The 22,307-nt window shown below is 42.9% G+C and overlaps 2 protein-coding genes across 2 annotated transcripts in view; one reads left to right on the top strand and one right to left on the bottom strand.

Annotated features, from left to right (window-relative positions):
• Positions 1-15,276, bottom strand: part of lrp2a (low density lipoprotein receptor-related protein 2a) — a 67,722-nt gene extending 52,446 nt beyond the window's left edge. Inside the window, exons 1-10 of the mRNA XM_076263938.1 lie at positions 15,177-15,276; positions 7,446-7,553; positions 6,842-6,964; positions 6,440-6,556; positions 5,698-5,808; positions 5,452-5,565; positions 3,419-3,535; positions 1,782-1,925; positions 518-637; positions 149-277 (exon numbers count right to left, since the gene is read on the bottom strand). Coding sequence (XP_076120053.1) covers positions 149-277; positions 518-637; positions 1,782-1,925; positions 3,419-3,535; positions 5,452-5,565; positions 5,698-5,808; positions 6,440-6,556; positions 6,842-6,964; positions 7,446-7,553; positions 15,177-15,246 — 1,153 coding nt within the window. The 5' untranslated portion in view covers positions 15,247-15,276. The remainder of the gene's footprint in view (positions 1-148; positions 278-517; positions 638-1,781; positions 1,926-3,418; positions 3,536-5,451; positions 5,566-5,697; positions 5,809-6,439; positions 6,557-6,841; positions 6,965-7,445; positions 7,554-15,176) is intronic.
• A 1,284-nt stretch (positions 15,277-16,560) lies between these two features.
• On the top strand, positions 16,561-19,546 carry LOC143100589 (coiled-coil domain-containing protein 89). The gene is made up of 7 exons (XM_076263930.1): positions 16,561-16,635; positions 17,006-17,478; positions 17,568-17,698; positions 17,784-17,920; positions 18,036-18,112; positions 18,201-18,300; positions 18,420-19,546. Exons 1-7 carry the CDS (start codon positions 16,576-16,578, stop codon positions 18,504-18,506), a joined length of 1,065 nt encoding a protein of 354 aa, XP_076120045.1. The 5' UTR covers positions 16,561-16,575; the 3' UTR covers positions 18,507-19,546.
• The last annotated feature ends 2,761 nt before the right edge of the window (positions 19,547-22,307 follow it).

Raw genomic sequence — 22,307 nt, 5'->3', positions numbered from 1 at the left:
GGTGGTGGTGGAGGAGGTCTGTTTGTGTAAGCAAGGGGGTGGGGGTGGGGGTGGAGGAGGTGGTGGTGCTGGTGGTGGTCCGGGGGAGTGTGAGTGTTGGCTGCTGAGTGACAGAGTGACAGGCGGGCGGCCGGGCGGCCGGACTCACAGGAGGTGCTGGCTCGACAGTGGCGGTGCTGCTCCAGCACGTAGCCCTCCTGGCAGCTGCAGCGGTGGGTGCCCATCCTGTCCTCACACAGCTGGTCACACACACCCCACATCTTACAGTCGTCAAAGTCTGGCACCCAGGAGATGGAGGGAGGGACAGAGAGAGAGAGAGAGAGAGAGAGAAAGAGAGACAGTGAGGGAGATACATTTACCCAATATGTTAGAACATATTCATACAAAAAAAGAAAGATCTGCATGCACATACTGTACATGCACATACACACACACAGGGGGCCTATAATTAGACAGACAATTCTCCCAGTGTTGTATTTGTAGGTGAAATGGCAGATGGGAGGAGAGGCAGCTTTACCGATGCAGGAGCGGCTGTCGTTGCTGCTGACCACGTATCCGGCGGGGCAGGTGCAGGTGCCCCCCTCAGGGGACTTGTGACAGCGGTGCTCACAGCTCAGAGAGGCGCAGCGCCAGATACCTGCAACACACTCACAAGTTAGGGCCGTCCAGCACTGCCACTCAACTCACAGGGCAGAGCGCTGTCATTATGTCACTTTATTTCCCTAGAAGGAGCATAGTAGGCTCCATGGTGATGCCGTAATAATAGCCTACACAATATTACCATAACAAATCCTTCCATAGCAAATCCTTCCTTGTATTCCTATTTGACGTAAAGTCTGTGAAAATACCGAGATGTCACCGTTTGTGTCATGTCAAGATATACGGTAATTAAAGATACACCTAAGAAATGGCAGGTAAGCTACTATGAGCTGCTAAACATAATTTCATGTGGTACAGAGTGACTCCACTCCCACATAGGAGGTGTTGCCCTAGGCAATGGATGCAAAACCTCTGGGAGAGACACAGTTACCAGCAAGAGTACATCCCAGAAACTACAGTCAGAGCCAGGCTTTTGTTGAATAAGGGTTACAACCCTAGGAGCTGTGACCACACTAACTCTGTCTAATATGTCTATTCAGGTTTTGGACTGAAGGAGTTTCGTCCAAAATGGTCTGTGTGTTGTGTGTACTTCGCAAACAGCTTCAGGCGGAAACGGACATTGAGCTACTGTAAGCTTCAGCACACAAATCATAAATTAGACTTCTCAGTTCTCATCAATCAACCGTATCATAACAACATCCCTTTGCCAAGCCGCCTAAATACATAACCCGATCCACCGAAACTCTGAGATAACACAATATCTTATCTTAGGGACCAGGGGGTCCAAGGGACTTTCTGAGGTGATTTTGGTTTGTCATGTGGTAATTTTATCTGCTCTTCCTGGTCAGTTGCCCCCATCACCCTTCACTGTTCGACCCAATTGAATGCCTTTTCAAACATAATGCCATACAATGTTTTACAGTAGTCATGGCAACCACAACCATCACAGCAATGACAACAACAGTTACTACTCTTCATGTATTTTTCTCACTCACTTGAATGAAGTGTTATAATGGTTATCCCTGGAGACAATAAAGAATCTACCTCTCTTGACTGTTCATATGTGCACTTCTGAATTTCAATAGTTTATGAATAAGAGAGAGAGAGAGAGAGAGAGAGAGAGAGAGAGAGAGAGAGAGGGAGAGAGGGAGAGAACTAGAGAGATGTGAAGTGGTACTGACTGCAGTTGCGTCCGACGGTGCTGTTGGTCTCGTCCTCTCCCCCGGGGCAGTGGGGGGTGCCATCACAAAGCTGCTGGAGGGGGATGCACACCCCTGAGGAGGGGCAGGGCCACTCGTCCGGGTAGCACTCCCGAGGGACCGCATCTGGACAGGGAGCAGGGAGCACAGCAGAGCCATCAGAGGGCACAACGCCAGGGAAGACTTCTCTAACCACATGTATACTCTGGGGCCCTGATCTTCATCCCGACAGCCTTGGGACTGCATAGTGCCAGTCAGTCATTAGATTACTTTAAGTCATTTGTAAGTATACTAAATTGACTCAGAATGACTGAAATGCACATTTAGGGTGTTTTCCCATACATTGATAAAGCTTAGTTCTAGACTAAAAAAGTACTGAAGTTCTGGACTAAATTCAGTGGAGATTTCTACTGAAAAGAAAAGTAAATCTACTGCTAGGCTTACTCCATGAACCGGAAACTGTCCGTTAAGGAATAAGTACTACTAAGTGAATTTAAGCATTTGTTGATTAATCAATCGACTGTAGATGATAATATAATCTGAAAGTGTCTGGGTGAGTATTGGGTTTGACTGTCATCCTGCAGGCATACAAGCTTTGCCTTTCAAAATCACCCAACAGAGCTCATAGTGAACCAGTGAAGCAGTCAATTATTGTAATCTGTTGTTGTTGACTAATCCACTGTCCAGGAAAAAGGCTGGCAAACCCCCTGCAAAAAGTACCGGGAATTCTGATGAAACATTAGCAGCAAGGCTTATTATCACTCCAATGTCACATGTCAGCCTTCAGCTCTTTGAGAAGAATAGAGTTCTCGTGAAATCAATGGTTTTGTTTCAGATACTCACATCAATGCCAGTGGGTGTGATGAAGGAAAGAGGGCAGTGTGTGTTTGTGGGGGGGGGGGGGGGCAGGGCAGGGGGGTTAGATGTGTAATAGAATTCACTAAACTATTGTAATCTTGTTTGTAACCAGAAACAATGTGTGACGCCTTCGCATGGAAAAGGCACACACTGTTATCTAGTCCAGGAATGCAGGATGTGACAGTGAAGAGGGCTATGGGCTCCAGTGGTGGCATTGTCTGAGGGGGAAAACAACCCCACTGTCGCTTTAAATCATCGGAGGAAGCCGCTCTGAAAGGGTTTCACACAGGGGGTTGAGAGGGTCTTACTTCTCCGTCCTATGAAAACACACACCCTCTTCAGGGCAGCATGAGGGAATTCTAAAGCTCTCCGGAGGCCGGAGTGATCCTCTCTCTAAGAGGCGCTTGAATAGCGCACTTAAGAGGAGGGCAGGCACGCACTCACACTGGAGACCAGAGCCCATGTCCATGGCTGGGAGAGCTGTGTGTGTGTGTGTGTGTGTGTGTGTGTGTGTGTGTGTGTGTGTGTGTGTGTGTGTGTGTTTGGAGGGGGGTGACAGGTCAACACCGCACAGCTACTCTTATTATTTTATCTCTGAGAGGGCTACATTTTATCCCTCTAGATCCCTCACTGAAATTCCTGAGTGCTTGTGTGTGTGAAGCAGTGTGGACATTTGCTCTGAGATGTGTGTGTAAAGGATTGTATCTGAGATGTGTGTGTGAGGGATTGTATGATTGAGATTGCAGACGAGTGATCCGTACCACAGCCCACTTCGTCGGCATTGTCCTCACAGTCGTCCTCGCCGTCGCACAGCCACACCTGGTGAATACAGCGACCACTAGGGCAGGTGAAGTAGGACCCTCTACAGGTGGGGTACGCTAAACACAGAGAGACGGCCATGTGAGAGACATATTACAGACAGGTAATTAGCTGGACAACACCAGTGGTCATCACCAGGGCTGTAGTACTCGAGTCCGGTCTTGGACTCGAGACCGTTTTTCTATGGTCTCGGACTTGTCTCGGACTCACTAGTATTTGGACTTGGTCTTGTCTCGGTCTCGGCCACTGGTCTTGCCAAATATGGCTTTTGGTCTCGACCGAGTCCAGGTGTCTTTAGGGCCATCAAAATTAACGTGTTAATCGCCGCGATTCATTTTGAAATACATAATGCGTTACAAAATATTAACTCAATAGTGTTTATCTTTGTGGGGGGGCTGATGTCACGTAACGGAAGCCGCAAAACCTAAAACCGCAAGCCTGAGAGTTTATTTTACTGTCTGTGGAGTTAGCTGAAGATAAAGAGGAACCAACCTTTAGCCAAATAGTAGCTTTACTGCTTAACTGCTTTTCACTTTTGTTAGATAACGTTTACAATGTCAAAATGCACCAACAGCAACAGTTGCATAAAGATGATACTTTTCGGCTCCCTCCAACGATTGGCAGGCTCCAGCTGGCTTGTCGTTGTTGATGATAATTGATATCTCCTTTTTAATATAAGAAACTTATAAAAGGAAGGCAACAAAGACGAGGTTAGAGGAGATTGCGGATTTATCCGATTTCCACTACTGACCAGTTATAAACATGTACTGTATGTAGGCTGCACTCACTGTGATTTGAAAAATGGACAACAATATGAAGAGTTGTCTTTGCCTTTGTGTAATGGAACTGGTGAGTCTTGAAGTCTTCAATAATTTGTTTACATGAAGCACATATTATGCCGATTGAAACACATTCCATTCAGATAGCTAGGTGACTGGCTCAGGCTCATCATTCACTTTTAATTGCAAACAGAAAATGTCTAGCAAGCATCATGTCATTACATGCTTCTATTTCCAAAGGAATGAAAACAGTTTATACCAACTTAATATCATGCTTATCATTGTTAATATTGTACAATACATGTGGTACAAACAATATTAGAGCTTGTGGACTAGCTATAGGCTATATTTCAATGGAGCTGGTAAAAAAAAGATCATTATGAGACGTGGCCACAATGGGCTTAAAGTGACAGTGCACCATTTACAAATGAGTTAAACAGCATCACATGTGTAGTATTTAAGAAATGAATACTTTAAAACACAATTACTGTGTCAGTATTATCATTTAAATAATATAAAAGTGTTTTACTTTTACCTTTGTGGTTACTCATTAATTTTGTCATTTATGTTGTATTTAATATGCCATTTAAGAAGCTTTAGTCTTTAGGAACTTTTTAATTGTGGTTAATCGAGATTAATTCATTTCAAAATATATATTTTGAATCGTTTGACAGCCCTATAATAATATTGGAGAAGGGGAATGGCTACACTTACAAATCCTGGGTGTGTTCACACTGTTTTTGCTTTTAGAAAATCATATTAATAACCCAAAATGATTGTCTTGATACTGTCATGCACAAGACTTTTTTTCCTATCCTGGACTCGGTCTTGACTCGGACTCGAACCTTTTTGGACTCGGTCTTGTCTTGGACTCGAACCTCTTTGGACTCGGTCTTGACTTGGTCTCGACTAGTCCTGGTCTTGGACTTGTCTTGGACTCGACAAAGGTGGTCTTGACTACAGCCCTGGTCATCACACACCATCACACCATCAGAGACTTCACACAACTCCCAAGAATAGCGGAAACTGTCATTGTTTGTAGCAGTGGAGACTTCTCATGTAGGTCACCAGAGACCACAGTGTTTCCAGTGAAGGACAGACTGTGGCTACAGCAGTTAAGGTCAGAAGTAGCTGCATGTGGAAAGCCACATAAGCAGTCTTCCAAAGCTAGTCAGGGAGAGAGTTGGGGCACGTACTGCAGTTCTGTTCATCGCTCCGATCCCCGCAGTCGTCGTCATGGTCACAGACATATCGCCGTGGGATACACGCTCCGTTGGCACACTCCAACATGCCACTGCTGCACCGTTGTGCTACGGACAAGGAGAGAAAGAGTGAGTGGGGGGGGGGGGGTGGTGACGTGCTCTGGCTCTCGGCCCCAGCAGACTGCACCGGTGAGTGGCGCAGGTCTCCTAGCCTAGGGAGATGGACCGAAGGACACTCACTGCAGTTGGCCTCGTCTGACCCGTCCCGGCAGTCCAGCGACTGGTCGCAGTGCTGGCTCCTATTGTAGCAGGCACCGTTGGCACAGCTCAGCTCCGTACACTCAGGGTAGTCTACAAGCAACAAGCAGGATAGTACACAATCGGTACAGTAAATTCAGAACCTTTTAAGAGACTGATCATACAGTTTCTAAAAAGTCTCATGAACACATTTCACGTTCTTCGCCATATGCACATCAAAAACAGCATGCTCCACATCATCATAATAAAGTTTGCAAGCATGCAATCAGTGAGTATGCAGGCAGTATGGTGGGTGGTGGCCCTAATACACAGCCTCAATAATAAACTCCGGCTAGCCCTAATCCACTAAAGAATCTGCTGCAATCAACCTCTGACAACGAGAAGCATTATTATGGCCATTTCTGTCCATCAACGAGCTTCTTAATCTTACAAATTTATTAAAATGCCACAGGGGCTGGAGTGGAGGGGGGCTGGGGGGAGCTACGTGGGTTGGGTGGATGGATGGTGGAGGGCAGGGGACCGGGGTGGCAGTTATAGTGTTGGTGTGTGTGTGTGTGTGTGTGTGTGTGTGTGTGTGTGTGTGTGTGTGGTGGGTGTGTGTGTGTGTGTGGTGGGTGTGTGTGTGTTTGTGTGTGTGTGTGTGTGTGTGTTTGTGTGGTGGGTGGGTGTGTGTGTGTGTGTGTGTGTGTGTGTGTGTGTGGTGGGTGGTGTTTGGGTTACTCACGGCAGTCCCGCTCATCCTCGCCGTCGTGGCAGTCCAACACGTGGTCACACCTGTACTCCTCGGGCATGCACACCCCACTGGAGCACCTGAAGTGGCCGCTGGTGCATGTCCGTGTAGCTGAGGAGATAGCAAGAAGGCCAGCATCTGTAATCTGTACGGTGTGGGTGTTCCTCCCAACTACAAAGAGGAGCCATTCAGTTTCTACTACCAGGGCGGGTGGGCTGTGTATGACAGGGTCTGTATATCTCCTACCCATCTCCACTTATACTGTTTAACTATCATGTTTCAAATAGTTGAAGGGTAGCATAGCTCTGCAGATAACTGGAGGTTAATGGAGCGGGGGGGGGGGGGGTATTAATTTATGAGGAGTGGGGGAGGGGCGGGGCGGGGGGGAGTACATACGGCAGTTCTGTCGCTCATCTGAGCCGTCCTCGCAATCCTCCTCATCGTCACACAGCCATAGGCTGGGAATACACTCTTGGTCACTCAAACACCGAAACTGACCCTGCTCACACGTAGCTTCAGCTGAGACATGCAAACAGAAAAACAAACATATTACACAATTATAATCCAACAACTTTGAAATACTATAGCAAATTCTGACCAGTTAAGAGTATTCTGTCTTGATGGAAATAAAAAAAACTGTTTGTGATAGCAATAACTAGAATAATGTTTGTACATTATCTTAGTTATTGCTGTCACAAGCAGTTTTTCAATATCTAAGCAGTTTTTCAACAATTTGTTACACAATTATCTTAGGTTTGCTAAAATGTCTGTGTCTCCAAGTAGGTGGAGAATTAAATTCAGTTCACACATAAATAGATATAAGGTACGACACAATATGATATATATACATGTATGTATGTTGGAATACTGTTCACCGCTTACTGTTACTTAAACCAATACTGTTAACAGTAGCTTTGAAAAGGAGCATGACGCAGAACAGTAAAGACTATTGTGTTGATGATCTGTGATTGCTTTGATAACGATGTAGAGATGAACTCACGGCAGCCAGCCTCGTCCGAGTCATCTGTGCAGTCTGACGCCCCGTCACATCGCCAGTCCTGTGGTATGCAGCGTCCTGTCCCACAACGGAACTGTCCCGTCGCACATTCTGCGAGAGAGCACAGTCACACACACATCAGACAAAAGTCCGAATGGGACAAGGTAACACACACGTGGACGGTGAAGTCACAAGATGTGAACAGCAGTACACACACTTCCACTTCAGACTCCTGTTTTTTAATCCCTTTTTGATTGACATTAATCTTTTAATTGATCTTCATTCTTTTGTTATTAGGAACACAGAAGTAGGCTAAATAGCGTCTGTGAGTGACGTGGGATAAATAATGTTGCTCTCCATCTCTGTTCTCTTATCAGTCATCCCTACACATTCTCCGTGCTCTGAGGCTGAGGGGCTGGGGGATCACTGCCATTGATGGAGCACGTCGTTAAGTGGATTGACAGGCCCAGGCCGGAGCTGAGCGTGCCAGCCGTCCACCGGCGGTTACATAACCCCGCCGCGCTCTCATCCCCGGCCCTGCGTTTGATGTTCCCCGCCTGAGTGGCAACCCAACCCCCAGGAGATAAGGCACCGACCGCCCTACCTCTCCGGACGCTCCCCAGGAGATAGACGGGGGCAGCAGGGTTCAGTGGCGGAGCGCTCCGTCAGAACAGCAACATTCCCCCCCGCCTCGACAACACCCCCAACCCCCAACCCTCACCTAAATCCCAACCCCCAACCCCCCCTCTGAATCGGAATGTGTGATTCTGATTGTCTCTCGCTGACACCCTGATTTATGGAGCATGCTGCTCCTTGTCAGAAATGTAATTGGGATAAATAGTGGTACCGGCTGGTACCGTGGCCAAATTCTTTGCAGTAGGGAGATGCAAGGTGGTGGTTGGTGGTGCATGTCTGGGGTTGGTGGTGGTCTAGTAGTGTCTCTCCCTTATCGGCTACCTTTAGACACACACACTAAACTAATCAACGCCGCCCGCCCAACATACACACCTCATCAGAAAATTAGTTGTAAATTCTAAAGCAATTAAATGTTTGTTTTTTCCTTTTTATTTCTCAATTTAAGGAATAAAGTACACAACAAACATGATGGACAGCTTGTCATACACTGTCACAAAAAAAAAGCACAAATGTATGTAGAGTTGTCTAATCAAATGTATGTAGAGTTGTCTAATCAAATGTATGTAGAGTTGTCTAATCAAATGAACATGCCCAGCAGACAAACTAAATGAAACAGCCAGATTAGAAGAAAATGTATGAACCAGCTATGACAATCTCAGATTGAAAACAAACAGGGCAGAATAAGCAAGTTACAAAAAAAATACCAAAACTGTTTTGTCACTGGAGTACTGTATCCTGGTGCCCTTCTCTTTCCAATGTTACACTTCAAGTAGGCTATATGGCCATGAAACCAAAATACTGATAAATGGAACCACACATTGTTAAATGTTGATGTTGCAACCGGATCTACCTCCTGTACCAGGGCTGTTGTAAATCCCTGTTGTATGGGGACCTCATTTCCCATATCCTATCTAAGCATTAGGCTACACTGCAGATCTAATGATTCAATTAGCCATTATAACATATTCTTAAATTCAAAAACATTCAGTAAAACTCAGAAATTCTGCTATAAACACCAGCAAAGTTGAATAATCTAAAAACAATATCCCATCTGTGCATGTTTGCAGCATGTTCATGTATATTCCAGTCGTTCATTTCAAAACAACTGTTCAACCAGGCCTGCTGTCGTCAGTGTCTTAAAAAAAAAGGGAACAGCTCTGAATATCAGGGCGGTATGATGTCAGTCTTTGATCTTGAGCTGCTTAAAGCAGTCCACAAAAAAGCCCTTCCAGCATACCCATGGCCGCTGAATGGACCAAATTTAAGGTACTCTAATTAAACAGCCCAATCTCGGATTCCCGGTGCTGCATTGTTTCCACTTGTTTTATTGACATGGCAACCTTTTTTTTTCGCCATAGAGAAAAGGCCAGACATTTTAAGAGCCAGCGCCATGGCCGAGCCAAGAGCGCAAGCAAGCAGGCACACTGCTCTTTGCTTTAGAAAGACAAGCCTGGCTGAGACCAGACAGGAACAAAACGGCCTATCAATGGCCAAAACCTTCACGAGGTCAGAGATGTGGCCAGGCGCTGGACTTAACAGACAAGCCGCGGACTGCAGCCAAACATCCCCTCACCCGACACGAGAGTTTATCATTTTGCGATGTCAGTAATTTATCATTAGCTTTATGTAATGGGCTCCTTTAAGATGGATCATTCCCACTTGGGAGAGTGAGTTGTGGGGTCACTGCCTGCGCTACTGCGCTAAAAGCCTGGTGTGGGGGGGGGGGGCACTTCTCATATCATAAGGTCCTGACTCAGATTAATTAGCCCACACCGGGCAGCTACTTTCAAACAACGCTGGCCAAATGCACTCCATATTTAACTCCTTCGGCGGCCAATTGGGAAGTGAGCCTCTTTCCTGCTCAGTTTACTAATGATAAAATTGCTCCTCGTGTGGCTCAAAGGCAGCCTTTGTTGGGAGGACATGATCCCGGAGGTTTCAGCATCGTCTGTAAACGCCGAGGTAAGACAAACTGCCCTGTACAGTGCTGGAAAAGCAGGGCACACTCACTGACACGACGGACAAATGAGAGGACTTACCTCTGGACCCTCCGGGGCAACACAAAGATCTCTATAAACCTGGGTGCACCTCTACACTACAGTTAGGACAGAGGTGAACTCCAGTGCAGGGAATAATATAAGGACTTATGTACAGTTTATAGAGGCTAAATGTGAATTACTTTTTGATCACATTCCTTAAAGAGTGCAAACAAACACTATTGCAGTGGTGCTACTACAGTACAGCAGCTATGGTGATTTTTACTCTAGCTCAACAGGTGGGAAATAGCAAAAGGTGTCAATGCACACAAGTGTACCCAATGCACGGCAAAAGGCTTTCATGTAACATGGACCATATTTATAATCGCTGTCAGCCTATACATTAGGTTAACAGCTTTAACCAACCTTTGCCAAATGGAAACTAATCTGCTGAGACCTTCAAATAAAGCCACTGTTTCCTGACAGTATCGGTTCTGGGAAAGGTGACAGGAGCTCTGAAGTGAGCTTTTTAAACAGTACTATCTTGTGTTAAGCTACTCCTGCACAGCACTGTGCAAACTTAACCATTTACTCAGTCATCTGAGAAGTGTAAGATTGCTTCCCAGGGTTTTTTTTTGTGTTGTCAGCTGCTTGTTTGCTGACATAAATTCAGCACTTTGATCATTATTTTAATCCACTGATCTCCTTGTTTTCCCATACCTTTAGATTCTCAGCACAACATGTCAGCAGCCCTTGTTTTATTATAACCATGTTTTTACCTGCCCTTGGAAAAGACTCAAGACCTTTCAGAATAGGCAAAATTACTATTAAGGTATGCTATGAAATGGATTTGTGTGAGCCGCATGGGATTGCTTTGAAGAATTCAAACAGGTTCCCCTATGCCAGTCTAAAGGATGACCTTGGTAGAAAACAAGAAAAAAAGCATTAAGATCAAAACATCAAAGGGTGGTGGTTTTTGGTTTGAAAACACTGTTGTGGTGTCTGACATGTTGAGCTTGACACCTCTGGTTAGATGCTGTTGATGTGGGTGGGTGGTGTGCATCATGAAAATCATGATGATAGTTGCCAATGGGCATTTTTCTTTCGACATCTAAGGAATTCCTAATTTAGTTTTTATTCATTCTAGCAAAACTTTATTTTATCATGCATTTATCAGGTCCTCATTGTAGGCCATGGCCCAAGTTTTAAAACATTTTATGGAATCCTGCTTGGTTTAAAACTGAATAACAACAATGCTAGCTACAGAGATGGTTTCATTAGCCATTGTGTGGAGAGTGGCCAGTATCATGCAAATAAAGGCTATTCCTCTTGTCCCCCCAGAGAAGGAGTTTGTGCCTCTTATTTAGTTAGACCCTTTGTTTGGTCATGTTTAGTCTAATTTTAGTGCTTTTTCCCTCTCCTCTCCTCTCCGACCATGTCTTTTCTAATTAGCCAACTTAAACCCTCAGCAGGCAAGAGCCTCCGGAAAAAAACTGTCTGTGAAGAAAGATAAGGACGCCCTACCACTGCCACACAAAGAGGAGTAGTGGTGGAATTTTCATTAGAATGAAGTCTCCCAAAGCCTCGGTCCCCACTGTGAAACCACAATAGCACAATGGACAAGCCACTGGGGCAGCAACCTCATAACTGGAGGTGCCAGCACACCAAAGGCCCTATGGAGATGGATGGCAAAACGTAGAATACAGTACAGCTTCCTCCAACAAACAAAAGTGCAGCACAAATCCCCCACACTTCTTCATTCCACTTCTGAAACAAGACAAGTGTGTACACACACACACACACACACACATGCACACACACAAGCTCACACACAGACACACAATCTGCAACATCTCTTTTCAAATCACGTGGAGGCCCAGGGAGAGGTACTCCCGCTTTCATCAATACCGCCTTGTTGTGGTGCACCCCTTGCACAGAAGAAGAAGAAGAAAAAAACGTCTGGCAGCGTGGAGCGCTGGACCCGTCCACGCTGCCATTGAAAAGTGCTGTGGGGCCGTTTCACATGGAAATCAATGCAACAGAATGCAGTCAATTGCTGAACAACTGACTTTGGCTCTTCCAGCTCACAGACAAAACAGAGAAAGAGCCGCAGACTGACTGAAAAGTTTGGCACTGGTGGAGAAACAGTAGAATGGAGGGAAATATAGAACGATGTACACCCAGGCCTCTCCGATTAAAGCCATTCTCCTTGCTCAGAATGCTACCATTGTTTTTTCCTCAAGCAGTCTGAGTAAGAGTCTTTTACTAAAGTATTTTATTTCATTAATTTCATAGATGTAACAAAATAAAAAAAACAAACCTACAGATTGGTACTAACAGACCGTTGTTAGGCTACAATGTGGTTGTCCAGCCACTCTGCAGGTTTTACTACTGCAGTCTGCATACCAAACACAACACAGCTGAGGCATTTTATGCCTTTGTCTGCATGACAGAGAAGGCTAATACCAATGCTAAGGGTGCTGTTTACAGTGAGAGGATTAGGAGACCTCATTTCTGCCAACTGCGTTCCAACTTCTGTTCCTATTTCTAATACTGCGCTACTGTTGCTCAAGGATTTACACCGGAAAGGATGGTGTGAGGTTTTAGAAGCACGTGTAGAACAGGAAAGCAAGTTTTTTTTCCCCCATCAGTTATGGGAAACCTTTGTGATGCTGCCCTGACTAAAATATACTTTAAACAAGTAATCAACGCCATTTAAAGTGACCCTGTTTCATACATTTTAGCCAAATGTAGTCCACTTTTCCATTTTAATTGGAGGAGTGACAGTTGTTGACGGTATGATTCCTGTTCTTTCATCGCAAATGAAGAGGTCAACAGTCAATGAGTTCCAACAATTCCAACAATACCTCCATACAAGTGACACCCTGACTAGATACTTAGTCCTTACAACAGTACCCTAATAAGAAAGTCCACTGCCACCTGCTTAACGTGTGGGCTAGGCCTACATCATCAGACATCTTACACCTGCTTCTCCTGAAGAGATGAATGAGAACTAAGTCTAGTCTAAATGCTTGAAGTATCTTCTCTGGGGTCACTGAACTAACACATTTACCTGACAATCTGGGTTCAGTTTCGGCAATAAGTTTTCTGGGCTACGCAGTATCACTGGATGCCCTAAATAAACAAAGGGCTAACTTCAGGGCAAGTTACTCATATGTAGTGTTAGGAGCTAATGATTGCAATTTGTCATAATCTTAGTCCAGAAAACATGCTCCAAACACCTAAAATCAGCAAATTTGTTTGGGATTGTCAGCAAACCATTACAGAGATTACAGATCATTTAAGGACAGTTCAGCAGCGTAAGCAGTTCCATGGCTTGTAAATTATTACATATTAACGACCAGTGACACAGTGTCTAATTTACAATCACAAAATAGTGCCAACACAGGCATTCTTAAGGCCTAGAGTGTGTTTTCAGACACAGTGTGCGCGGTATTCGATCACACATTAAATATCAACAAGTTGAGGTTCAGTGCCTCCCTTAAACCTGGCGTGGGGCGGCGGAGGGGAGCCCACTCTCCTCTCTCAGGACTGCGGAGAATCCTGAGGAAATGAGGCTCAGTGGATTAGAGAAAGTAACCTGTCCTCCTGCATCAAGGCTCTTTTGGTCATTTCCTCTCAAACACATGCTGAATAAATCTGGATTAAATCAACCATTCCAACTGGCTCACATTTCTGAGGAGATCAACAAGTACCACTTCGCTCAGGTCCGACACACACACAGCCAAACATATAGACTTCAGTTCTTTCCAGGGTCGGCATTCTGAAACTAGGCCTATACATTCAGGCATACAAGCCCTCAGAAAATGCATCTTTAAGCCATTGGCTACTTTTTTCTGTGACGAAAATCTGACATTTTACACTTAAGACTAAAAAGTCAATCAAAATACACTTATCATAAGAAGAGGAAATTATTTACTCTGAGATGCTAAACAGAGTGGTAATTGTTACTGGTAAATTTTCTCTGTGATGATGACATGATTCTTTGCACTGCCTATTGGGCTGAACATCTGACAGTTTATCAGAATCAGCTACAAATGTCACAAACCCCTCTTTGGTAAAATGCATGCAAACGGTTGAAAAAGTGTTGAAACCTACTCGTTAGAAACATTTGTTCCTAGGGCAGTAATAGTGGCTTTCAGCGGCAGCTGCAGCGTAATTAGTTGCTTGATTCACACTAAGGAGCTTACATACTAAGGGTTGAGCAAAAAGAAAGCAGATTACAATTTGAGAAGCTCGCTAGGTCTAGCAACACAACCTCTATATGCACCCGCAGTGTAACCTGAGAATGTCAATAAACACGTTTGTTTTGTATCGAAGCTTGAAATGATGTACACAACCAATAGGATATCATAATTTCAGCAGGCTTGGTTGGGTATGGAAGCGCAGTTGTACAAACCGAGATTTCTACCAGTAGCTCAGAATCCGAAGATTGTCTGCTGGTCACATGCTCGCCTCTGTTACCTAGCAACGGCAAAGCTCAGGCAAAAGTTCCTCAAGAGAACTTCAAATCTGTCTGAGGGGAGGCTTTGTGTTCAAGATTAAATAACATTTCTCAGTTGTATCTGGTGATCGTTACGCTAAATAACATTCGCAATATTGAAGCATGCGACATTTGTGTTAGGTGCCTCGACTAGATGTGTTTTTCTGTTTGCGACACCAATTAAGTGAAGCCCAACTAAATTAGCCGGATCCATACTGACGCAGTGGCTGGACCTAGCCATGTTAAGTGTTATGTTAGCTAATTGACTACGCAGGTCTACATAAAATGTACAAACTGGCTAAAGAAACTTAAAGAAATATTTCTAAACAATTACACAACCTTATCATTTTGACACAATTACACAATAAAAAAATTAGCAAAATGAGTCGGTTAGCTGGTTGACATTACCACATAGAAAAACCTCAAGTCAGATTTGATAACGGATTCAACGTTAGTGTGTTTGCCTTCATCTCACGCGGTAAGAAGGCAAAAGACTCGCAAGGTTAAAAATTCGCATTTCCATTGTTAATGGCACAATGGTTTGTCTGTGTTACAAGCAATCAAAATAAAATAAAATCTCAATCAAAAGGTAGGCCTACTAAACAAATTAAGACTTACCTTGTGCGTGACTTGAAAGTGAACATAAAAAAAGTAAAACTACAAGTTTGGCGAGCAGTGCTCTCCACATTCTGATGCACGGTCCCCGCTGGTCTGGCCAGCTCCTCGTGAAGCCGGGCAGATGGAGGTGCACTTGGGACTAGGATGCTGTTGCTTGCCTCTCTCTCACTTGTCCCTAGCTGATGAAAAAGGGCGGATTCAGCTTAGACATGACGCTCCCCCACTCCGGCCCACTGGATCAAATCCTTTAACCGTGGCGCCCAGGAATCTGCATAAATCCACTGACCAAGAGCAAGTCAGCGACCAGCACCAGTGGGCTGTCCCGTCAGAGTTATGTTTTCCTAAATTGAGTGCGTGTATTTAGCCATCAGCATGTTATGCTATAGGCCTGTGGTACAAAAAAAAAAAAACAGCTACAGGTCAACTTGAATTTAAATTGGACTGAGGTCTGTTAAATGTTAAATGTAGAGGTGAAAAAGTTGTGTCACTTGTTAGGTAACATGTTGGGCATGGTAGCCCATTTGGTTAATTTGTTGAATAAAGTATGATCGACTATAAATGCACAGTTACCTAACAAGGCGTGAGCCATACAACTTGAGAATTAAAATGGAAACATTAGAAATGTCCTGTAATATAATGGGCAATAACAGATTTCAACTACGATCCAAAATGTATAGTTCGGCCGTCTACACCTGCATTTGCAGAATTTTCCAGGATTAGGCTAAACCATGAATCAGTGTTATCATAGGCTATCTTGTTTTATAGCTGGCCATAGTACATGTTAATTAAAGACTGTTTTATTTAAGGCTATTACTGACATGGAAAATACTTTGCCACACCAACAAGCATGTAAGCGTAGATGAAGACAGCCTCTGTAAACGCGCACCAAGTCACGTTGAAATAGACAAGCGTTGATTGTGATATTAATTGAAGCACAATAGCGCCATCTCGCGGCCATACAAGTGTGAGACCAAATCGATATCAAGTACACCGATGGGCAAGGGCCAACAAAATATGGGGCACAATTCATTAGGCACAATATTAGCCTAATCAGTCTCAAATCTGATTAAGGCCAGCATTCCAAGACTAATAAAGCAAACAGTAAAGTGACAGAACACACCAAACGCATTATTATTCGCTCTGCAAAAAAAAAAAAAAAAAACGGTATGATCGGGAGTGTTATTTCCTAAAACACTGTAGCCTAATATGCATTCAAGCTTCGGCGGTCTTTGAAAGGAAAATATCATGTAGCAGACATAAGGGCGGGGTATCGCTCGTGTGCATGCTTGTTACCAGTGGCAACCAGGGAAACTTTGTGACAGCTCCCACTTGGATAATATCAGTACTGCACACTGATTTCCCCCTCATTTTCTTCCTCCTTGCAAAGACGGTACGCACAATGGCATCGCCCCAGAAACACCCAAAAGACCTCAAGATAATGATCACGGACACAAAGCAGGTAAGTTAGAAATAACGTTACCAAATAATCTTGCAAAATCCTCGTCAACATCACCCTGAATGTCGAGGCTCGGCAACTACCATAGCAATCATGGCTAATGTTCAAGCCGTCATGTGGCAAACAGACTAGCCATCTGGCTAATGACAGTGAATGTCATTCTAAATGACAACAATATTTCGCTGAGCTATCAATATCATATGAATTAGACATGATTTAATATGGGTTAATATGGTTGTTACATCAGCTGTTGCTTTAGCCTCTTACTCCAAGTAATCATAGCGGTTATGTCGTGTTGATTGAATTCTAACCACTGATCTCTTTTTAAAATGTTATTTTAGTGAATAAACATTCTGTCTTGAAATATTTATAGGACATGGATGATGTGTACAAGGCATTGGAAAAACTCCGCAGTTTGTCCCAAGAGGATCGAGCAGAAACAGGCATGTTGCGATCAAGAATAGACGAGCAATCCAATTTGATTTGCATCTTGAAACAAAGAGCTGATGAGATGCTGCTCCGGTGTCAAGCTTTAGACAAAATCAACGCTGAACTTGAGACCTTACGTGGTGCCGTACAAGCTGAACTTGACAATGAAAAGAAGCGGTCTTCGCTGCTAGAGCAGAGGTTCATGCACCTGGCCGCAAACCACCAAGAGCTGATCAAATTTAAAGACGAGTACAAACGACAGAATGCTGTGTTAACCGAAGAAAACAAACGTCTTCGGGAGGAAAACGAAACGCTGTTTTGTAAAGAACTGCAAGAGAAAGAGTTAATAATTTTGTCATTAACCAAGGAATTAAAGGATCTTGCTCAGCAACACATGCGATTAGAGGCCGAATACCAGTGAGTAGGCAAGGCTATTTAATTTCATGTATATATTTCTAATGATATGACAATTGTTATTTTTCAAGTGCTCTTCTTTGTGTAAACAGGGAAAAAACAGCTGTGTTCCAAGGGAAGTTAAAGGAACTTATGAATCAACATCAGACCAAGGAAGCAGTTTTGCAACATGAATTACAGGACACTCAAGATCAATTGAAGAATGCAGTTGACATGTGTGCAGGTGACTTTTTACATTTGTACTTTTTACTAATACATATGCTCATGTTATGAGTTTCATGCTCAGAATTGTTTTGGTCTATTTCCAGAACTGGACCTTAGATTGAAACTTTCACAAGACAGTAACAACTTACATGAAGTTAAAGTGCAGAAGAAAATTGAAGCTTTAACTAAGGAGAAAGAAGAGCTTTTGGATTTGTCCATGCAGAGAGGAAACATTATACAGGTAATCTGCTATGGGCAAAATCTTTGACAGAGGCAAACTGATATGTAAAAAAAAAAATACATGCAATCTACAGTTTGTTATCTTTATCAACTTATGATGCCTTTGTTGATTGCAGAACAGACAAGTTGAGATACTGGAGCTGGAAAAAAAATGTTTGCAAGCTGAAAATGCCAGGATTGCGGCAGAAGACCGGTATGAAGTAGATTCATAAGGTGTACTTTGTGCAACGCTACTGTTACCATTACTGGACATACATGTGGATTGTCCTGTGACTCTGTAGGTTTGCGACAGAAGTGTCGTCAGTAAATGCAAATCTGAAAGTGAAGGAACTTCAGCTTGCCCTTGACGCTGCTGAGAAGGCATATGGCGATATCAAGAAGGTCTGTTGATGGAAAAACAAAAAATGAATGGCAACTATAACACTGTATTTTTTATATTTTACCACCATTTCTGAGCATTGTGTCTTTACCCATTTAAACATGTGAAATCCTCTTCCCAGGATTTTGAAGCGTATAAAAAGCACAGCTTTGATCTACTTGCAAAGGAGAGGGAGCTAAATGCCAAGCTACGCCATGTGATTGGTTGAGGGCTCCATCCCATCACTCATCAACATTATACATCAGTATGTTCCTTTGTTTTCCCATTAAAATCGGCATTGTATATCTTCATCTTTTTATTGCAAATAATTACATTAGGCTGAGGTTTTTCAAACCATGATTGGTTTAGTCACTTCATCGCTTTTATTCTGGCAGACAAGTTGTAATTAGTATGTTCCAAAACCCCATAATAAATTTCACAAGGTTATAAAGGCTTAGGAATGTTTTAAAACAAAGCAGGTAAAGACTATGGCATCATAGGATTTTAATAGGGGACTATAACAGTGCTTGTAATGACAGGTCAACAGTTCTCACTGTCTTAAATAGTTTTCCAGCCCTATTGACAAGAGTTATGGCACAGGCAGTAAACATATACAGACAAAGCATATTTGAAAGTGAATTTGTATACTTAAAGTGTACTTAAGTCATTCCTAGACCAAATGAATCATCAATCTTGTAACGGAGTCATCTTGTTGAAACTTCTATTTGTATGCAGTTGTACTAATCTCTCTATTTTCCGGTGTAATAATGTTTGTGCTTGTAGTATGTTGTCCTTTTAAAGTCTTATTGTGTTTTCACTGGCTAAAGAAGTAATATGTGTATTTAAACAACAAAAAAAACCATGATGAGTACAAGAGGCATGCTACTGTATGAATCACAATGATTGAAGACTGTTGATTCTTCAACTTAAAGTTTCAAAGTTTCTGGTTACAATGCATTTTCAACAGTGCATACATTTGCATCTCATAAGACCTTAGACTGTTAATCATATTAGCCTAATTGTGCTTACTTTGTCCAGTAAAAGTACAATTTACAATTTATTACTAAATGTACAAGTAGGCGTATATGATTTTACAACATTATGTTTTATTCTTTGTGAGAAAGAGCACAATATGATGTTTTCTTTGGACATATTAGTATTCCTAAAATAAAAGTGAATCAGTGTAACATCCTGGTTATTTGAAGAGCCTGACGGTGTTTGTCCACATGAGGGCACTGCAGTATAAACCAAATAAAGTAGTATCTGGCTCTGATGCTGACACATTCTACAAAATCTTTTGTGGATTAAGCCCGTCATGATCTATAAACAGTTTTTTTTATATATAATGCCTTATATTAAGACCAGTAACACTGTTCATTAAAACATGTGCTAATTATTTCTGAACAGAGTTTGTATGAATTATTATTCCTTTAAATCTCATATATAATTACAAAAGAAACCATTTCCACCATTCATGTGAAAGATATGTCACTGAAATGCTACTGGCATAACAAACTTTCAGATGATTTCTGAAACGCTTGTTAAAAATGACTTATTTAACCATTTATTTGAACACACTTTGGACCAGATCTGTCATCAATCAACAAATATACTTTTTATGACTGACTGCCAGTCAGTCAAAATAATTTTATAGCCTTTCATTACAAATTGTGTCATAAGCCCAACTATGTTATTTGATACAATGAGGCCAGTCTTGTTTATTGAAGCCAACCTGTGTCAGAGCATGCATGCAAATGTATTTGGGTAGTTAACATTCCACTAACCACGTATGTTAACCAGATACCTCACTGAAGAGGTGCCTCAAACCGCTTGAGGTGTTCTTGCAGATATGCATTACTAGAAAATTATAGTTTTCGTTGCTGTACCCAAGGAAGTGGATCTTTTGATCTAGACAGACAATAATCTATCCATTTGCCTTTGGGACAGACCCAGACATCATAATATGATGCTGACAAAGGTTTAAAATGATACATATATTTCGGAAATGTTTAATGTGTTTTGGAAACGTCCACCCTCTTGAGGTGACTGGAAAGCTTAAACATCACAGAAAGAATTGTAGGTCATGGTATTGCAGATTGGATGATGTTATTTTGACGAGTTACATTTGGAGGAGCCTTCACTTTTTTCTCTGTATTCTGAACCCAAGTCATTCTCCAATCCTCTTGATGATAACAACATTCTATCAGAGCATCACTGGGTAGACCTCTACAATAGAATGTTGTACCCTAACTCAAACTCTGGAAAATATGTTAGAACTTTCAAGACTTGTCTGTGTATGGCTCAACTGTGTTGCTGAAAATATGTCAAATGTAACATATAGTAATAGTTTAACATACTCAATGTGAAACTGTAAACTCACCATTTATTAGTAGGGCAAAGGTACCTCATTTATTGGTGGCTAAAATAAGGCAAAATTGTATGCCATTTGTCTTGTCTGGAGTGCTGTGCTGTTCTTAATAAGCATAATACTTCATAATACCCTCTCCAATTGCTAGAGTGCCATTATTTAGAGTTAAAGCTACAAAAACGTAACCTTTTGGTGTTAAAAGTTCTGCATAACACTGGGTGGCACTTGTCTAGGCTCAAAGTGTGGTTCGGGGACCACTGGTGGTCCGCAAGCTATCCCAAGTGGTCCGCGAGCAGACGTGGTAAAAATATAATATAGATGAGTTGTTTGCAATATTGAACCAACTTTTATGTAATTCCAAAGAGTTCTGCAACACCGCCTATGTAAGCTACGCCAAAATTCATATGAATCCTCTGACACAATAAGCAAGGTGCAAAGACAATAAACAAGGTGGTTCCGTGAGTAGGTCTATTGTTTAATATACTGTTAAAGTAAGTCTACTGTTTTTTTTTTTAGCTTTTCCGTGATTTTTTTTGTATTGGTTAAGTGGTCCTTGGTCTGAAAAGGTTTCATTTATATATTCATACACTCACATTCAACGTAATCCTCTCTGTGCCCCTCTCTAATTGGTGAAAGTGTAGCAGAGTGCCATTACTTATCAGAGCATTCCAGGGTGTCAGCTTGGCCCCTGATTGTTTTGTGCCTCCAGGTTGGGGCCAAAATGCTCTGTCACCCCTCACACAGCTGGAGCGCACACCTCAGCCAGCGTACACCGGGCCTGTCCCAGCCTGCAGCGCACTGACAGCCAGGGTACAGGTCAGGGCTGCTCACTGACACGGGATTCAGATGGTCATCGCTCTTCAGGTGCAGACAAAATGCCTAGGTGGTAAACCATGACCCCCTGGCCGGAGAAAGTGGGCATGTTGAGTGAGCTCAGCTGAGAAATCAAGACGTATCAAGTCATCTGCTTCAGCGTTGTGCACTACGTCTTGAAGACAAAAAAGAACCTTACGTTACTGAAACGTGTCACCCTCAGGGCTTAAGGAACTCTGAGAGCCATGACTGACCGTGACCTTTGACCTGAGTACTGGGACTGGTCTTTGACCAGAGTACTGGCACTGGTCTTTGACCCGAGTACTGGGACTGGTCTTTGTTAAGGAGATGAAATGATGATGAACCTTTTGATTTCTTTTGTGACAGAACTTTTTCTTGCAGGAAGTTGCTTCAGCTTCAACAGGCAACTAGTTGACATGCAGATGGGCAAGTCCTATATTCATTCACATAAACATGTTATCTAACAGCAAATAAATGATTATGACCAGATATGTTGATATACCACCAAAAGTAAGGTGTGCCTCTCTTCACCCCCTAATTCATTTTACTGTGGTCAGTGTGACCGAACGAAGACTTCACTGGTTGTCACTGTCCACATTTTCTCCTGCCTCAATGCATCCACGACTAAAAGAGCTATCAGACTCTAGAACTAACACTTGTTTACTATAAAGCAGAAAAGAAAACATCTTGTATGAGTTGATACTAGATCATGACAATATGCCTATGCCTAGGAAATAGTCTTGAAATCCTGCAAGTGGAGAACTGGCTTTAACTCTGAGCATGGGTATTGTCAGAAGTCAGCATGGCAGCACTGATCAACAATCACAT

The sequence above is a fragment of the Alosa pseudoharengus genome, unplaced genomic scaffold, assembly GCF_046254945.1.
Source record: "Alosa pseudoharengus isolate Yale_2024_CS ecotype anadromous, Long Island Sound unplaced genomic scaffold, YU_APseudo_1.1 YU_APseudo_1.1_scf_3, whole genome shotgun sequence".
Taxonomy (NCBI): Eukaryota; Metazoa; Chordata; class Actinopteri; order Clupeiformes; family Clupeidae; genus Alosa; species Alosa pseudoharengus.
Note: the sequence above shows the minus strand (reverse complement) of the source record. Positions and strands in the feature narration are given on the sequence as shown.